Source organism: Conger conger, chromosome 16, assembly GCF_963514075.1.
Source record: "Conger conger chromosome 16, fConCon1.1, whole genome shotgun sequence".
NCBI lineage: Eukaryota > Metazoa > Chordata > Actinopteri > Anguilliformes > Congridae > Conger > Conger conger.
In genome coordinates this window covers 18,714,050-18,732,229 of record NC_083775.1, presented here as the reverse complement: position 1 = coordinate 18,732,229, position 18,180 = coordinate 18,714,050, and the positions used below count along the sequence as shown (strand labels likewise).

At 44.8% G+C, this 18,180-nt stretch overlaps 3 protein-coding genes across 10 annotated transcripts in view; 1 reads left to right on the top strand and 2 right to left on the bottom strand.

The window, feature by feature from the left end:
- Positions 1-82: 82 nt before the first annotated feature.
- Positions 83-4,499, bottom strand: LOC133114418 (ketosamine-3-kinase-like). 2 transcript variants are annotated; one of them, XM_061223774.1, is made up of 6 exons: positions 4,179-4,499; positions 2,569-2,720; positions 2,168-2,259; positions 1,884-1,966; positions 1,468-1,590; positions 83-1,169 (listed from the first exon to the last, which is right to left on the bottom strand). In XM_061223774.1, exons 1-6 carry the CDS (start codon positions 4,317-4,319, stop codon positions 831-833), a joined length of 930 nt encoding a protein of 309 aa, XP_061079758.1. In that variant the 5' UTR covers positions 4,320-4,499; the 3' UTR covers positions 83-830. The 2 variants fall into 2 exon arrangements, with proteins under 2 accessions (XP_061079758.1, XP_061079759.1); XM_061223775.1 differs by lacking the exon at positions 4,179-4,499 and adding an exon at positions 3,311-3,408.
- Positions 3,763-11,899, top strand: arl16 (ADP-ribosylation factor-like 16). 4 transcript variants are annotated; one of them, XM_061223778.1, is made up of 6 exons: positions 3,763-3,793; positions 4,907-4,972; positions 5,325-5,382; positions 9,438-9,554; positions 10,354-10,469; positions 10,891-11,899. In XM_061223778.1, the coding sequence occupies exons 2-6, from the start codon at positions 4,911-4,913 to the stop codon at positions 11,054-11,056; spliced, it is 519 nt and encodes a 172-aa protein (XP_061079762.1). In that variant the 5' UTR covers positions 3,763-3,793; positions 4,907-4,910; the 3' UTR covers positions 11,057-11,899. The 4 variants fall into 4 exon arrangements, with proteins under 4 accessions (XP_061079762.1, XP_061079761.1, XP_061079763.1 ...); XM_061223777.1 differs by lacking the exon at positions 3,763-3,793 and adding an exon at positions 3,844-3,973; XM_061223779.1 differs by lacking the exon at positions 3,763-3,793 and adding an exon at positions 3,979-3,985.
- Positions 11,757-18,180, bottom strand: part of LOC133114417 (epsin-3-like) — a 22,448-nt gene continuing 16,024 nt past the window's right edge. For 3 of the 4 annotated variants that reach the window (XM_061223771.1, XM_061223770.1, XM_061223769.1), the window contains exons 4-11: positions 17,630-17,722; positions 16,860-16,949; positions 16,405-16,491; positions 15,917-16,049; positions 15,540-15,683; positions 15,102-15,200; positions 13,659-13,889; positions 11,757-13,032 (exon numbers count right to left, since the gene is read on the bottom strand). In XM_061223771.1, coding sequence (XP_061079755.1) covers positions 12,740-13,032; positions 13,659-13,889; positions 15,102-15,200; positions 15,540-15,683; positions 15,917-16,049; positions 16,405-16,491; positions 16,860-16,949; positions 17,630-17,722 — 1,170 coding nt within the window. In that variant the 3' untranslated portion in view covers positions 11,757-12,739. The remainder of the gene's footprint in view (positions 13,033-13,658; positions 13,890-15,101; positions 15,201-15,539; positions 15,684-15,916; positions 16,050-16,404; positions 16,492-16,859; positions 16,950-17,629; positions 17,723-18,180) is intronic. The other variant, XM_061223773.1, reaches the window with a different exon arrangement.

The window sequence follows — 18,180 nt, the reverse complement described above, 5'->3', positions numbered from 1 at the left end:
TGACTGCCATTGGTATAATTTAAAAAAATAAAATACATACACAATGTAACATACACATTAAACAAACCAGCACAAAATGAACCAGAATTTACATAGTATTTTATTAGCTTGCAGTATTCATATTTTAAATTACACTACAATTCATAAACCCAGTAACATCAACCAGAACCTGATGTCAAATGTTTCTTTAGTCATCTGGGATAATGTCTGGGGGTGTTTACAGCCGAAAATGATAGGATGTCAATCTCATTAGACTCATTAGGATTATTTTCCTGCACAGGGTTAAGTGGATGACAGCAATGACCCCATAAGGTGTGCTACATTTTTCAATAAATAAAATTAAACTATCACATTTAAAAAAACAAACTTGTAATACTTCAAGGTAATCTAACACACTGCAAAGTTTGATTATAATGAATTTAATCACCTAACAGTGTTAAATGGAATGATGAACATACATCTGTTGTTTGAAGTGCACTTATCCCTGGTTATGGGTATGCACTTTGTTGTACGTCGCTCTGGATAAGAGCGTCTGCCAAATGCCAATAATGTAATGTAATGAAGCATTATCAGTTTTTTAAACAGACAGTTGTCATTTAAATAATTAGTTTAGTCACCACAGAGGCCACCTGGAAGCCTTTAAAATGGCCATTTGGAATGCTTCTCACCTCACTGAAATGCTTACACAGGGACTGTCAGTCGCATCTCTAGATGTGTATAACGGAAATATTTCTGCTGTGCAAAATGGGCTTCGCCAATTTAAACCCTGCTCTGGCCTTCAGGCAGTGAGAAGGGCAGCCACCTCCAGGTCCTTCAGGCAGAGGCAATGCCTATTTGAGGAGGTCCCTCATGATGCGCAGTGAGGATCCCCTGTAGCTGCTGCCAAAGTGGTTCCAGTGGTTCAGGTAGTGGAAGAGCTGGTAGAGCTGCTTCCTCTTCTCGAACCCGGGCGCCTTGGGAAGCTTCTTGTGGTAGGCAGAGTAGAAGGAGCTCCCAAACCCACCGAACATCCCAGCGATGCCCAGTTCATACTCAGCGTGGCCGTAGAAGGAGGCAGGGTCAAAGATGACGGGGCCGCCTGAACCCTCGGCCACATTGCCCGACCACAGGTCCCCGTGAAGCAGAGCGGGGTACACCTGCACCCCCTCAAACATCTTGGGGATCTTAAGCTTGGGACAGAGGAGAGGGTACACAAAGCCTCAGACACAGGCATACCCCAAGGTGAATCAATCTATCTAAGCCAGGGCTGCCCAACCCTGTTCCTGGAGATCTAGCATCCTGTAATGTAGGTTTTCACTTCAACCATAATTTGGCATGCCTTATTCTACCAAGCTCAACAAAATCACTACCTGTTGAATGAGATGTGCTTTTGTAGTGTTGGAGTGAAAACCTACATGATGCTAGATCTCCAGGAACAGGGTTGGGCAGCCATGATGAAGGACAGGCTTTGGGTTTTGAGTGAGTTACCTGCAGCTGAGTCCATAGCTCCTCTGCCTCCCTGTCTCCACAGGACTGCTCCAACAGACCCAGCTGGTGCTGCAGCCTCTGCTGGGTGAAGAAGGCCACCCAGTCACTCTGCCAGTCATTCACCTGGGTGAACACAACACAAGAACCAGTCACCCTGCCAGTCATTCATCTGGGTGAACACAAGACAGAAAATGCACAGGTGAGAAAGTATATGAAGCAACACACAGGTGAAAGAGTGCACAAAACAACAGGAAGTACACAAGAAGCTCAAAGGATACAGGGAGTTCAGGCACTGGACGTGACTGAGCAAACCCAGTTTGTCTCAGGGACTGTGCGAGGTGTTTGCCTGACGAAGACACAGCTGGTCGAAATATAGCAGCAATAAATCGGACATCTTTACTGAGACACCTGCTCACCTGCGGCAGGTAACCACAGCAGGTGGGCGTCTGGAACCCATACTTGTCAATGACGGGAACATCAGACTGGCCTGATCCTTTCCCTTAGAAAAGACAAGCAAGACAGATGGAAAAAACTGAAATCAAACTGAAAAGTAAAAATAAATGACATTCAATTGCCAAATTTGTTTTTACAGCATATGTTTATAATATGAACGAGATGGAGGCCCTGCAGTCATTTAGGATCGGCGCTAGGGGCCCCTGAACGAAATGCAAGAACCGATGCAGTGACTGATGTTAATTACCAACAGTTTGTTCTTCCTTGTCCCTCCGTTCTCTCAGCCTCTGATTGTGCAAGTGCAGATCGGCCAGCTGCTCCCCCAGCTGCGCAGAATATCTGCAACAACCAGCCAGTCAAGCACAAACTCACCACAGGGTAGAGCTTGGGATAACCCACTCTGTCCAACACTCTCTCTTCAGGACAATGCCTAGAACACTTTCTGAAGGGGAATGTTGTGAAGTGGGTTTCCAGATGCGTATAGTGGTCATTCTCCATTATGGAATTTTCAAGTGGCAACCGCTGTGGTCTCATTATCGTGATATGGAACTGCTACAGTAAAATAACAGACACCCACACCACACATGCCTGCCCGCCTGCACACACCCCGCACACACACCCACACACACACATTCAGAAGAGGCTTACTTGTGCAGGCTCCTCATATCCATATGCTCCATGACGAACACTGCACCACCAGTCTTGAGGTCAATCACCTTCATTGGTTTTGGCACTTTCACAGTCTCTGTCTTCAAGATGGAATCCAAGCTGGCTGCTTCTCCATCAAACATGAGCCTGGCCTTTCAGAGAATCAGAGTCAAATTCACAGATATCAGTACTGAGAGAAACAAAATACACGTATATAGCATTTTAACAGCATTAAACAGACTAGTAAGCCCATCATTGGCTTACAATTTTATTTATACACATTGCACAAAGATATTCAGCCATCCTTGCCGAAAATTTCACGGTTCTTACTATTAACATCATAACAACAAAGACATATATATCCAGTTATTTTGTCATTCTCCTTGGCAGAAGGAAGTGCTGGCATGTTTGGTTCTATTGCTGCATTAGAGCATGCTTTACAAACTTCTAACCTTAAATGTTTTAGAATGTTAAAGGGCACCGTTAAGGGTGATCATGTCATAACATGTATTTTTGAATAATGTCCATGCAACCCATGCCATGTTTTATGTTGCCACACGAAAAGTTACTTTAACATAAATCATTGACATGGGCACAGAGGGGAGTAAATAATACACATAAAGGCATTTTGAATCTGATATTGAACCAGCGACGTGTGTTAAATGGTAAATGGTAATGGACTTGTGTGCGCGGAACTCGTAATTTTACAGTATTGGGGCAATGTGGAATGGCACATTTTTACTTTTGTCTGCACCGGTGTGACGGCGACTGTCTCCTGCAGAGTCAGGAACTGCGGCTGGTAGCCCATGTACAGTCCCCTTAAAAAGTGAGAGGCACATATACAAACTGTTGTAATTCCTACACCGTTCACCTGATTTGGATGTAAATACCCTCAAATTAAAGCTGAAAATCTGCAGTTAAAGCACATCTTGTTCGTTTCATTTCAAATCCATTGTGGTGGTGTATAGAGCCAAAAAGATGAGAATTATGTCGATGTCCCAATATTTATGGACCTGACTGTATATCTCCATGTGCCAGACACGGGAGAGGCTAGATCCACCCCTGGGACCTGCATCCCCAGCATGCATTGCGGTCCCGAAAAATACCGAGTCCGACCAACCACTCGTCCCACGTCCCACGTCTTCAAAAACACAGCTCCGTTTAGCGTGTCAGCACGGTCGTTTCTAGAACCAAGTCAACGCCTAACGCGTTTAGCTTGCCATTGGTAACTGTTTTTGTTTTTTTAAGCAGGCAAGCCGGAGATTATACGGCATTTTGCGACAAAATTCTTGTACTAGTTGATTGACACTTCAGAAATTTTGCAAACACCACCACGCCTTTTTCACGTAACTACGCCTATTACATAAGCTAGGGAGGGCAAAGGGGAGCTTTAGAATGTAGACCGGTGTGTGTGCACGTGAGTTCGCCAATACATTTCTCACAGAAAACGTAATTTGTCCACTTTTTTTTACTTCACAGTAGAGTGCTAGCGTGTTCTAAGCCTTTACTGGTCTAGCCTTTACGCAGCCTTTATGATAAGCTACCATTAAAATTCATTAGCAAGCAAGATTACACAGCTAGCACGGGACAGAATTTTGAGCACAATTAACCTCGCTCTTGTGGTTTATTTTCGCAAAAATCCGTCCGCTGTCAGTGTCGTAGCTCTGTCCCTCGCTGATGCAGCCCGATCCTGAATGGCCCGAGGCTTTCAGTATCGAAGTTCCCAGCTCTTTTTTAAGCAAGGCTTCCATGTTTACTCTTGCTATGTTGGCTTTGTTACACAGCAGCAACAATAACAAATTCTGTCAGATGGACAAGAAAGTAATTTTAAATGCCGAAATGCAGCTGTTTCAAGCTTTAAACTGGGACGTATCCATACAGGATCAGAGAAAGTCTGGAAAGAGTGCTTACATTTTTATTCCGGGTCACTTTCTGTTTACCAGCCCTATCCATACAAAATGACCAATCGTAGACGACAACCCTATGACTGACTGTTGCGTTGTCATGGTGGCGGAGGAAGCGTGCAGCTTTACTCCGCTAACGCTAATGTTAGCAATACTCTAAAATCTTAGCAAATCTAAACAAATGTTCGCTAATCTAGCTGTAATTCAGCGAAAGTGCGGCTTCGTTTAACAAAGCATCACTGACAGCTAATAAAATATTTAGACTGTCAGAATTTCACAGGCTATTTAACTCGCTATTGGCAGGATTTTATATTGACAGCCTACCTGGGTTGGTAGCTAGCTAAGTTGCCTTGCATTACATAGCCTAACGTCAAATAGATGCATTTGTTCTATTTTATTTGCAAACGTAATTCGACGAATAAATTAATTTCCAGGGAAATGTGTTTGTTGCTTGGAGCCACTGGTGTTGGAAAAACTCTGCTCCTGAAACGGCTACAGAATATCCTTTCTCAGCACGTGCCAGCAAGAATAACAGTAACGTTCGGTTTAGCTGTCGCTATTTAATTACTAAGTTAGTTACAATGCTATCTATCATTTCCTTGTTGACAGTAACTTTGACTTTACAACACGTCAGCAAGCTGCTTGTTATTGACATTATTCATGCATACAAAATAAATGTCTAGGACTTATTTTGGTATTTTATGCAATGTTCTTAATATCTGATTCACGGTTACAGTTCCAAAAATAAAGGATATAACAGTAACTATTTCCGTGTTTTCATGCCCTTTAGTCATAATGTGATAATTAGGGCTTTTCCGAAATGATTGTCCTCCTTAACGGGCTGAATTCACAGCTCAGCTTGCGTGATGGACCCACGGATTTAGGCGAACCACCCGCGACGCTGCCCACTGTGAGTGGCTGATTTTTGGGTTGAGTGCCAGCCGAAAATTCGATTAATCACAGCAGTTTCAGAAATTGATAAAAGTGCATGCTGTACTGTAGAGTTAAGTGAGGTTCACTGAAGTATTATCATTTGGTCAGTCATATTACCCTGTTAATTTATTTGCAATTAATAGTCTGAAATACATTTTGGAATAGTCTGAAATTAATTTCGCAGTTAAATTAACTCTTGCAAAATTAAGTATTGCAAAGAAAACGTGTAGTAACCTAGTAATGGCTGTTGTTGTGAATGTTCCCATATATTCATTTTCAGTCTCTCAGAATGGAATTCAAGTACTGGTCAAATTGCTGTGACAAACATTTAGTGATGCTTTCATTCCATGATAGTCTGACCACCAGCTGGTCAAGCTGGTGTAAGCTGTTTTCAACACTTGATTGTTGAAATCAAGCTGATTTTATAGCTAATCACCTAGTTCACCAGTTTGTTCACCAGCTTACTCTACCAACGTACAGTGGTGTGAAAAAGTGTTTGCCCCCTTCCTGATTTATTTATTTTTATTTTCCCATGTTTGTCACACTTAAATGTTTCAGCTCATCAAACAAATTTAAATATTAGTCAAAGACAACACAAGTAAACACAAAATGCAGTTCTTAAATGAAGGTTTTTATTATTAAGGGAGAAAAAAAATCCAAACCTACATGGCCCTATGTGAAAAAGTGATTGCCCCCCCCTCCCCGTTAAAACATAACTGTGGTTTATCAAACCTGAGTTCAATTTCTCTAGCCACACCCAGGCCTGATTACTGCCACACCTGTTCTCAATCAAGAAATCACTTAAATAGGACCTGCCTGACAAAGTGAAGTAGACCAAATGATCCTCAAAAGCTAGACATCGTGCTGAGATCTAAAGACATTCAGGAACAAATGAGAAAGAAAGTAATTGAGATCTATCAGTCTGGAAAAGGTTATAAAGCCATTTCTAAAGCTTTGGGACTCCAGCGAACCACAGTGAGAGCCATTATCCACAAATGGCGAAAACATGGAACAGTGGTGAACCTTCCCAGGAGTGGCCGGCTGACCAAAATTACCCCAAGAGCACAGCGACGACTCATCCAAGAGGTCACAAAAGACCCCACAACAACATCCAAAGAACTGCAGGCCTCACTTGCCTCAGTTAAGGTCACTGTTCATGACTCCACCATAAGAAAGAGACTGGGCAAAAATGGCCTGCATGGCAGAGTTCCAAGACGAAAACCACTGCTGAGCAAAAAGAACATTAAGGCTCGTCTCAATTTTGCCGGAAAACATGTTGATGTTCCCCAAGACTTTTGGGAAAATACTCTGTGGTCTGACGAGACAAAAGTTGAACTTTTTGGAAGGTGTGTATCACATTACATCTGGCGTAAAAGTAACACCGCATTTCAGAAAAAGAACACCATACCAACAGTAAAATATGGTGGTGATAGTGTGATGGTCTGGGGCTTTTGCTGCTTCAGGACCTGGAAGACTTGCTGTGATAAATGGAACCATGAATTCTGCTGTCCACCAAAAAATCCTGAAGGAGAATGTCCGGCCATCTGTTCGTGACCTCAAGCTGAAACGAACTTGGGTTCTGCAGCAGGACAATGATCCAAAACACACCAGCAAGTCCACCTCTGAATGGCTGAAGAAAAACAAAATGAAGACTTTGGAGTGGCCTAGTCAAAGTCCTGACCTGAATCCTATTGAGATGCTGTGGCATGACCTTAAAAAGGCGGTTCATGCTCAAACCCTCCAATGTGGCTGAATTACAACAATTCTGCAAAGATGAGTGGGCCAAAATTCCTCCACAGCGCTGTAAGAGACTCATTGCAAGTTATTGCAAACGCTTGATTGCAGTTGTTGCTGCTAAGGTTCCCCTCTCCCCTCCTACAGTCTATATCTGAGGACATTCTCCCTTTTCTCTCCTCTCTAATCAACACCTCCCTCTCTTCCGGCACCATGCCCTCTTCCCTGAAGAGAGTCACTCCCCTCCTCAAAAAACCTACTCTTGATCCCTCTGCCCTGAACAACTACCGGCCTGTCTCTCTTCTTCCCTTTCTCGCTAAAACCCTGGAACGGGCGGTCTGCTCCCAACTGTCCACTTATCTTCTCCACAACAATCTCCATGACCCCAACCAGTCTGGCTTCAAGAGTGGCCACTCCACTGAAACCGCCCTGCTCGCGGTCACTGAGGCACTCCACTCTGCTAAAGCAAAATCCCTCTCCTCTGTCCTCATCTTCCTTGACCTGTCAGCCGCCTTCGATACAGTCAACCATGAGATTCTGCTCTCATCGCTGTCTGGGATGGGTGTCACAGGTTCTGCACTCGCTTGGTTTTCCTCCTACCTCTCTGGTCGCTCCTACCAGGTGACTTGGAGGGGCGCAGTCTCCGACCCTCAACCCCTACGAACTGGAGTCCCGCAGGGCTCGGTTCTTGGGCCTCTCCTCTTCTCGCTTTACACCATGTCTTTTGGTTCTGTTATCTCTTCCCACGGCTTCTCTTATCACTCCTACGCTGATGACACCCAACTTTTCATTTCCTTCCCCCCCGACACCCAAATCACCACACGGATCTCTGCCTGCTTGGCTGATATCTCTGCGTGGATGACTTCCCATCACCTGAAGCTCAACCTTGCCAAAACTGAGCTTCTCTACATCCCTGCCAAGTCCTCTCCGTCAATTGACCTCTCACTGACTGTGGAGGACTTTGTAGTTTCCTCCTCCCGTACGGCAAAGAATCTTGGGGTGACTCTTGATAACTGCCTCTCCCTGGTTCCACAAGTATCCTCCACTGCCAGAACCTGCAGGTTCTTTCTGTATAATATACGTCGCATCCGTCATCTCCTGACGGAGAAAGCCACCCAGCTCCTAGTCCAGGCGCTCGTCATTTCCCGCCTGGATTACTGCAACTCCCTCCTAGCCGGTCTCCCAGCGTGCGCCATCAAGCCCCTCCAGCTGGTCCAGAATGCTGCAGCCCGCTTGATCACCAGTCAGCCCAGGTCGGCTCATGTCACCCCGCTTCTCATTGGCCTCCACTGGCTTCCTATTGCCGCACGCATCCGATTCAAGGCCCTAGTGTTGGCATTTCAGGCTGCTAAGGGGACTGCCCCACATTACATACAATCCCTGATCACTCCCTACTCCCCAGCTAGACCACTCCGGTCTGCCAGCTCTGGTCGCCTTACGGTTCCCTCTCTACGGGCACCTGGCGGTCGAGCTGCACGTTCACGCCTGTTTTCCGTTCTGGTCCCTCAGTGGTGGAATGACTTGCCTACCACTGTCAGGACAGCAGAATCCCTCCCCCTATTTCGACGCAGACTCAAAACACACCTCTTCAAACTCTACCTTAGTCCTCCCTCCTGACTTACCCCGCCCCCCCCTTCTGATACCCTTATCCCTGTCTAACCCCCCCCCCCACCAAAAAAAATAAAAATAAAATAAAAATAAAAATAAAAAATTGCACTTATGATGACGACTATATGTTTCGAACAGCAGTCCAGGTGTATTTTCCTAGTTCTGGTTGTGATGCTTTGACTTGTGGTAGAACCTATGCACTTGTAAGTCGCTTTGGATTAAAAGCGTCTGCCAAATGACTAAAATGTAAAATGTAAATGTAAGGTTGGCCCAACTAGTTATTAGGTTTAGGGGGCAATCACTTTTTTACACAGGGCCATGTAGGTTTGGATTTTTTTTCTCCCTTAATAATAAAAACCTTAATTTAAAAACTGCATTTTGTGTTTACTTGTGTTGTCTTTGACTAATATTTAAATTTGTTTGATCTGAAACATTTAAGTGTGACAAACAAACAAAAATAAATAAATAAATAAATAAATAAATAAATAAATCAGGAAGGGGGCAAACATTTTTTCACACCACTGTAACCAGCATTGACCAGTCACAGACCTGATTTAGCCAGCATTGACCAGCCACAGACGTGATTTAGCCAGCATTGACCAGTCACAGACCCGATTTAGCCAGCATTGACCAGCCACAGACCAGCTATGACCTGCTAAGACAGTTCACAGTCCCGGCCCCATCTCTCAGGTGGGCACCAACCTGACGGACCTGACCCTGAGGAAGAGGAAGGTGACAGTGAGGGAGCTTGGGGGATGTATGGGACCCATCTGGCCCAGCTACTACACCGACTGCTCCTCTGTCATAGTGAGTGTTGGTTTTGGGGAGGGAAAGGCGTTGGTCAGAGAACACATTGAGCAACCAAATCTGTCCTGGGCTGAAGTAAATTTCATGCTTATTTCATGGCTCTGAGGAAGGCATTTCGATATTGAAACGTCAGCCAGCCTCAGAAATAAAGTCTACACAAATTAAATAATTTTTCGTCTTTATTATCAGAGTGCTCAAACTTTATTTTCTAGTGACTAGTCATTTCATCTGCATTTCATCCAAAATTACAGGGTGGCCTGTAGCGTAGTGGTTAAGGTAAATGACTGGGACACGCAAGGTTGGTGGTTCTAACCCCGGTGTAGCCACAATAAGATCTGCACAGCCGTTGGGCCCTTGGGCAAGGCCCTTAACCCTGCATTGCTCCAGGGGAGGATTGTCTCCTGCTTAGTCTAAAATCAACTGTACGTCGCTCTGGATAAGAGCGTCTGCCAAATGCCAATAATGTAATGTAATGTAAGGTAAATGACTGGGACACACAAGGTCGGTGGTTCTAATGCCAGTGTAGCCACAATAAGATCCGCACAGCCGTTGGGCCCTTGAGCCCTTGAGCCCTTGAGCAAGGTCCTTAACCCTGCATTGCTCCAGGGGAGGATTGTCTCCTGCTTAGTTTAATCAACTGTACGTCACTCTGGATAAGAGCATCTGCCAAATGCCAATAATGTAATGTAATATTTTTGATGACTTGGGTTATCTCATCTATGAGTTCCTCTCTCCTGTCAGTTCACTATGCAGTCATACTATCTCTCCTCCACTTTCCTAAACTTGCCACTCTCCCCAGTTCATGGTGGATTCTGCAAACATCCACCAGGTGGCGGCCTCCTGCATCCAGCTGCTGTCCGTCCTGTCTGCCGAGCCGCTCAGCTCCGCCTCCGTGCTAGTGCTCTTCAACAAAACGTGAGATGCATCGCCCCCTTTCCCCCTCAACACCAGACACCCACTCCGCTCTCGTCACACCCCGTCCGTGAGATGCACTGCCCCCTCAACACCACACACTCACCCCTCTCTACTCATGGTCCTGTCTCACAACAAGCTTCTCGATTTCACGATCTTACATAATCTCATACTTTATATCCTGCATTTTGCACCACAGGGCAGATAATTGACAGTAGAGAATTTTGGGACGCTAATATTGGTTCAAGGGGAGGGTCTTAAACAGTCATTGTTGGCTGATGGGTGGAGCTAGTTTGTAATGCTGGCTCTTGTGTTGGTGACAGTACTTTGATGGGTTCCATGGATAAATAAAATGTGGTGTTCCCATTTAAATACAGATATAAGACCGTTAACTTGACAAAACTCTCTGTTTTCTGTCCACCAGGGACTTGCCCTGCTCCATGGGACTCATGGAGATGAAGTCACTCTTCAGAATGGATGACATCATAGCTTCAGCCTCCCAGCCAATCACTGCACTCGAGCTGAGTGCACGCTCTGGGCAGGGCCTTTTGGAAGTGCTTCACTGGCTGGATTCCACCCTTAAAGAATGACATCATCCAGTACAATGACATCACCTTCCTTCTTGTCAGGAAATTGTATCATCCTTCCAGGAAAGAACAACACTGGCCATCCTTCTGCCAGAAAGAGTTTTCCCATGTTCTGTATGGAAAATCAAGTCATGGCCAGGCACATGTAACACCAAAACGTTTTGCTGCAGCTGCACCCAGATTACTGGCAACCTGACATGGCACTGGTAAATAGTATGAATGACTTTGCATGAGTCTATGCAATACATGCATTCTTGTCCTGGCCTTGTTGTGACCACAGTATGTGCTGCACTTCACTTCCAAACCCTGAGCAAAACTCTACCATAGACGTGTTTATATAAGCTCCAAAGCACCTGGAAGTGAGCCTGTACTATACTTCTGCTGTGTCTGCAAAGTTCTTATTTTGCAAAGCAGCTTGGTTCATAATAGGGTTTCAATGGGAAGAAAAATCACAACACAGTAGAGTCTGTTTCCAGTAAGTAATGAAGTGTAATAAATAAGATGGCCTGTAGGGGCAAGCATGGATAACAACTTTTCAGGCTAAACCTGATGTATCACACGTCAAGAGTTTCTTGAAATATCTCTAAATAAAGAAATTAAATCTAGTTATCAAAATTTTCCACATTAGTAGCAAGTCAACATGTGCATTCATGAGTGCGATGATTTCTGAAAGGCTTATCAAGTAGACTGAGGACAAATACTATGGAATAATAAGAAAGTATGTAAATACACACTATTTATTGGTTGAATTTTTTAAAAATGGATATGTATACATTCGGTCAGAGATTGGTGTTCGACAGGCGACAAACACTAATTTTCATACATTCTCATACGACTATGCTTTGATCGTACTTTATATAGATTTCCATAATAGTTCTAGTATGAATCAGTTCAGTATTATTGTTTTGTTCATTCAGCAGAACTACAATATTAAAGCCTATATTTCAGCATCTTTTGCCCTTCAGGTCTCAGTGCAACAGCAGTCGTCCTGGCTCAAGACCATGGGTTGAATGTGTGTTGGTGGCTGATGTAGAGAGAGGTGGTCAGACTTGTGTCTGTATGGTTTTTCCACAGAGCCCTCAGGTCTGTCAGTGGCATGGAATGAGATGGGACTGGACCATTAGAGTGTAGGTGGTCAGCTGCAATGCATGTGATTGGTGGACATATGCCCACGTAGGTCTGGAATGCAAAATCTCTAAATCAGAAGGCCTGTGTAAGGAAATTATGTGTGTGCTAAGTCTTGTTGGGCACAACGTTGTGGGGTGTGTATGTGTTTGTGTGTGTGTGGATGTTTGTGTCTTTTGTAGGTCAGCTATGGGCTCTTGATATTGTGTTCATTTTATTGGTTGAAAGACATCATGGGTATGGAACGGCTGCTCATGGCCAGGGATTCACAGAGACAAGACACGGTGCTAGCAGCAACTCAGCAGCAGAGACCTGGAAGGTTCCAGAACGTCCACCTCCCATGTCTCCCTGCTGTAAAGGAGGGGGTTGGACCCTGCGTTGGGAGCATTTCTGCGGTCCGGGTTAGAATGGCGCAGAACCAGCAAGGCCGGGATCAGCACCCACATCAAAAATGTTTAAAATATTGTTTTAGTCTCTTCAACGGTAGGGCAAAGGTTTGAGGTTTCAACCTTATGTGTAAGTTCCTGGGTCCTTAGTGTCCACCCAGTTAGCAGCAGGGACTCACAAGAAAGGGTTCTGAGCCTGCTGGTCACCTTGCTGTCCAGAAGGGGGCACTGTAGAGAGGGGCAGTAGGGGCTGGGGCAGGCTGGGAAGCACATCTAGCAGACCCTGGGATGGTGGGAAGGTAGGGGGATGGGTGAAGGAGGAGGGCAGGATTGGGGGCTGGAGGCTGAAGGACGGGGGGAGGGAGGAACTGCTGGGGAGAGAAGAGGGAGAATCTGGCCTCATCTGGTTCAAGGTGAGACGAGGCAGCTCACTTTGGAAAGGGTTGGGGGCTACGGAAGCACTCGGTTCTAGAAAGAGACAGAGATAGAGGGAGTGAGGGAGAGGGCAGGAGAAGAATAACGTGTAGAGCCAAACAGGTTTTTGTGCAAGCTAGTCCATAATGTCTTTGCTTCTATCCTTTCAATGTATGATTGCATCATTCTGCTCAAGTACAAAGCTCAGGTTAAAGCCTTTAAGTTGGTTTCTCCGCTAAACTTCATATTTTCTCCTTAGCTCTTCCCCAAAAAAGTGACTCAAAATGTCTCACCAATGTACACATTTCGTTATATGATAAAGGTTATAAGAGCCAGAAAGAGTCTCCACAAATGCTATTTTTGTGTTTACCACTGCACAGTTAGATATTTGGTGCAGTGTGCTGTCATGCTAAATGAACTACACATGTTGCCAGGAGGTTGTGCGTTTTATTTCCAGGAAAGCTACAGCTGTTACATCCTTGAGTAAGGTACTATGCCTGAACTATGATAAATATAGCCTCCTGTTAAAATACACAATATCTTAAAATGATAGCTGTGTAAACTGACCAAGACCAAGATGCCTGCTAAACACAGAAATAATGTGAATGATGTTAGTATTTAGAAATGGCTACTGATCAATGTTCACACTGTAAACGGTACAACACTATCGGGCAGAGCACCTGTCAGGAAGGGGTTGGTGGTTGTGGCAGTTGGGTTGTAGGGTATCAGGCTGTCCAGATTGACCAGAGAGGCCACGGTTGGGTCAAGGAAGGACTCGGGGGTCCGGGAGGTTCGGGGGGTGGGGTCGGCCAGACCCTCCCTGAGACGGGACAGGTCAAAGGGCTCCGGGCTGCTTTGCTTACGGCCAATCAGCTGTGCCCCCATTCCTGGTTCCCCAAATAGGTCCCCATCTGTGGAGAGGGCAGGGGGTGAGAGTGGGTATTACTACATTGTTAGTTGCTCTGGATAAGGGTTAACAAGGAGCCCTGAAATTGATCTCAAAAGCCATCACTCATCATTGCATTTTCTATTGTTTGAGAGATGTTTGGCCTAGGGTAGCTAGCCGGAGATTAAGTCATTGGTCATTTCCATTTATAAACTCATATTGAGACAACACCCTTATTATCTGTATATGCACAACACTCCTCAAAATAACAGTAACTCTACTGTTCACGCTCACTGAATTATATTTCTTTGACTGTGCCAATGGTCCAGACAGAGCTTGGCAAAAAGGCAAAAATTAATTGTCTCAAATTACAGGAAAAAGCTTGGGTCAAAACCTTGATTTTCAGGCTTCTTTGTGATTTGTTTCGTTTTTAGAGATGATTGTGTTTCTGCTTAATCGTCTATTGGGAGATAAAGCAGATGTATCGGAAACGATGCTTCCGTTATACTGCTTCCTTTTCAATAGAGCGGTGAAGGCTAAATATAAGCAAACTACACAACGTTGAAGTCTGGATTCAAAATGTTTTTCATGGTTTAAATAAGTATACTGAATTCATGGGATTTCAGTTCATAAAAAGTAATGTTCTATGTTTTAGATCACCAAGATAGGCTAAAACTCCCATAATGCTTTCCCTTTCATAGTGACAAAATTTCCATAATTGGAGCATCCAACCGTGTGTCTATTAATTTATCGTCATGACTCATTTATCGTCACAAAACTGACTTAACTGTCATGATTCTAATTTATAAGCTTGATTACAAATAGGATATATTTGCGTAATCAGTGGCATATCAATTGCAACCTCAAAAACCCCCCATGGGCAGGAATGTGTTGTTATGTCCCATGACACTGGCCATCCCAGGATAGATTCTTTGTTGTATTTGTATTTGATACATAAATCTGACCATACGCTCGTAACTACAGACATTTAAAAAGCAACAAAAAGCTGCATAGTGATAGTTTGCGGACAATGTGGAGCCTTGTAATTTTGTGTCAGTAGAACACAAATTTAATTGAATGCTTAATTTGCTTATATTAGATTGTTGTTGTTGCCATCCATGATGGAATCCGCTAGCATGGCACTTAGCGGTATACCGGAAATGCCATTCAGCGGGATTTCCACTTTACCTCCCTATTAATCAACCACATTAAGGAGGAGTGTTTACAGGCTAATTACCTGTGGGACTTCCAGAACGGGAAGGAGTACGTCTGGGGGAGTCCCGGGGTGTCTGAGATTCCTTTGCCACAGTACAGAATGGATCGACTCCAGAAGACCCTGCAATGACCACACCCCTCATCCTGTCGCTCTAATGTAGTAAGAACCTCTTCTTGGACTGGTACCATAGACATATGTGTGATGCAGAAAGCACTCTGAACTGGTGTCCATAGTAGTGTGGTGATGCCTTTCCCCTCTATTGATTACCATAGATATTTGAATACTGTATTATCACTCTCAGCTGGTTCATAGACTAATAGTTTATGTTATTCTACTCTGTTGTTCTTCTAAGTTGGCAAAAGATAAGCTCCTTCCAGTACCATAGACATATAGGAAAATGCACTACTATGTTCAGCTGGTACCATAGATATACAAGACATGGACTGGTTGGTTCCATACCTGTGTGGATGGTGGTGGAGATGTTCCTTGGGGCGTCCCATGGGGCTGGAGGGGGTTGACTAGGATCCCATGGCTTCAGGGGGCTGCCAGCAGCTGGATGACCCATCCATGAGTTGTCAATCACAGGAGTGGTAGAGCGATCCCCTGAAGAGGAAAGAGAGGTGAAGACAAGAAAACATGAATTCAGCAAATGGAATGCCCTAGCTCCTTCAAACACGGCAGTGGCCTCCAAGCTCCATTTAACGGATTGGAATTTTTAACAGATTGGAATTTCCTTAAAGATGGCAGACCTCGATCAATTTCTGGGTCAGGTAAGGAACAAGGAGAAAAGACGTGAAAAATAAGCAATTGGGATGAGCCCATAAACTCTTATTTACCCAAAGAGTCCCAGGGGTCAGAGGTCACCACATTGGCAGGCTTGGCCCAGGGAGGTGGTTGGTCCCAGGGGTCAACACTCAGGGGCGCTGCAGCGCCAGGGCCAAAAATATCTGCCAGATCCTTCATGGCTGACTGACGGGGCAGAGGAGAATTGTGACATCATTAAATCTCTTTACCTCTGTCAATGCATTCAGGAATGATTGCAGCAAGAGGTAGGACAATATCATTGCGGTAGAATGTGCTTAGTACACCATATAATGGATATATAGAAATGTATATTTAGAAAGGCCGATCACTTTTTATCACCTACTGTGTCATCACAGAAGGAAATGGAGGATGTAACATGTTATATGGGTATTTGTATAATAAGTATATTTTCCAGAAATATAGAAACAATATTGATGGCAATAAATGAAAATATGGAGACTGCAATCATTTCCATATTCGGAAGGTCATAGCCTTGGACGTGTGGGAAAGGGTTTCACACCTCCTCTCCTCCTCCGTCCATCTCTCTCTTGCTCTCCTCCAGGGCTTTGCGCAGGAGCGTCTCTTCTCCTGCACGACTGAGCTGCTCCTTGAGACAAAACACACACACACACACACACACACACCCGTCAGAGTTAGAGAGATGCAGGAACATTGGCTCACACACAAAGGATCAGTCACACAACCCTGCTCCCCAGCCCCCCTCCCATTACATTACATTACAGTTATTCTGCTGATGCTTGTTGGAAAACATGGGAGCCAAGCCCAGTACAGTCAAACCCCCCCATCTTGCTTTTTTAACCAAAGCGACTTACAGTTGATTATACTAAGCAGGAGCAATATGGGGGTTAAGGGCCTTGCTCAAGGGCCAAACAGCTGCATTGATCTTATTGTGGCTACACTGGGACAACCAGGAAGGCACCTTAGCCACTTGGCTACAGGCTGTCCAACCCCTACCTCTTGGTGTGCCGCTTTGCTCAGACTCAGGGCCAGCTGAAGCTGGGTATCTTCATCCATCTCCACGCTGCTGGGGATGGGGGGAGTCGACTGTAAGAAACGGGAAGAGCGGATTGGAGGACCATGTCGTGATGACACACACACAACCTGCTCACCCACCGAAAAACATTTAGAAAGAAAGGCAATTGGGCACTCCTGGTTAACTGTAAAATCCATTCTCATTGGTCAGTGACAAAAGGATACGTTGTGTTCTGCTATGTGGTTGGTCGAAGAAGGGGAAGGACACTATTTTGTTGGTCATTAGAGGAGAAAAAATAGGAGACGGCGAGAGAGAGGGAAAGAGGGAAAGAGAGAGCGATGGGGATGGTAGAGAGAGGGAGAGGATGGAAGGAGGGAGAGATGAGGATGGTAGAGAGAGGGAGAGGATAGAAGGAGGGAGAGATGGGGATGGTAGAGAGAGGGAGAGGATGGAAGGAGTGAGAGATGGGGATGATAGAGAGAGGGAGAGGATTGAAGGACCGATAGGAATGAATGCAAACACTGTAGAAATATAGTGCCATACTGCAGGATAAATATCAAAAACATAGCGGGAGCTATTTAAAAATAAACATTTACTACAAAGACTATGCAAAGAGTATGACGGGACACCTCATTGCCAGTTGAACAGGCACGGAAGATTACAAAGCAACATCGAGCTTCTGAACTGGATCACCCCAGTGTTACAAAGCACCCCCACCTGTCGCAGAGTTGGTTTATTCCACAAAGGTTACCTGGACAGGCTCCTCTTGGCTCAGGTTAAGTGCCATCTGAAGTTGGGTCCGCTCATCCGAGTCCACAGGCGGGGGGAAGGTTACCTTTTTGGGCTGTCAAAAGTAAAAAGAACTGATCAAACAAAGTACATTTGGTGCCGATCTGAGATTGAGTAAAGCAACCTAAAGTAAAGTGTAAAGAGTAAAGAGGGGAAATACACAATGCGGTGTGGTGGGTAGACTGATTGTCCTGCTCAAATAGTTTTTTTAATTGTAGAGAAGAAATCTCATACACTTACATGTGGGGTGTTATGTACCCAACAGTGAAAAAACACCATCTGTGCTGAAATATTTTTTTTTTGTTCACCCCATCAATGCCTTATACACAGTCACACAGCCAAACACAAACAAAAACACACAGCACACATGGTGCAGAGTCAGAGCAGATCATGTTCTACTGACAGCCTGTCAGACCGCACACAGCTGTTCTCACAATGAGTAATCGCCATAGTAACGTTCTGGAAACGCTACACTTCGTCACTGTAAGGACAGAATCTGGCAGGCTAGGCTTT

Coding starts and splice junctions, on each gene's coding strand:
- LOC133114418 (XM_061223774.1), bottom strand. CDS start 4,319: ATGGAAGCCTTGCTTAAAAAAGAGCTGGGAACTTCGATACTGAAAGCC. Junction 1,967..2,167: donor CAAGGAAGAACAAACTGTTG/GTAATTAACATC, acceptor GTCTTTTCTAAG/GGAAAGGATCAGGCCAGTCT. Junction 1,591..1,883: donor GCTGTGGTTACCTGCCGCAG/GTGAGCAGGTGT, acceptor GTGTTCACCCAG/GTGAATGACTGGCAGAGTGA.
- arl16 (XM_061223776.1), top strand. CDS start 4,851: ATGCATTTGTTCTATTTTATTTGCAAACGTAATTCGACGAATAAATTA. Junction 5,383..9,437: donor CACCCGCGACGCTGCCCACT/GTGAGTGGCTGA, acceptor CCCATCTCTCAG/GTGGGCACCAACCTGACGGA. Junction 9,555..10,353: donor CCGACTGCTCCTCTGTCATA/GTGAGTGTTGGT, acceptor CACTCTCCCCAG/TTCATGGTGGATTCTGCAAA.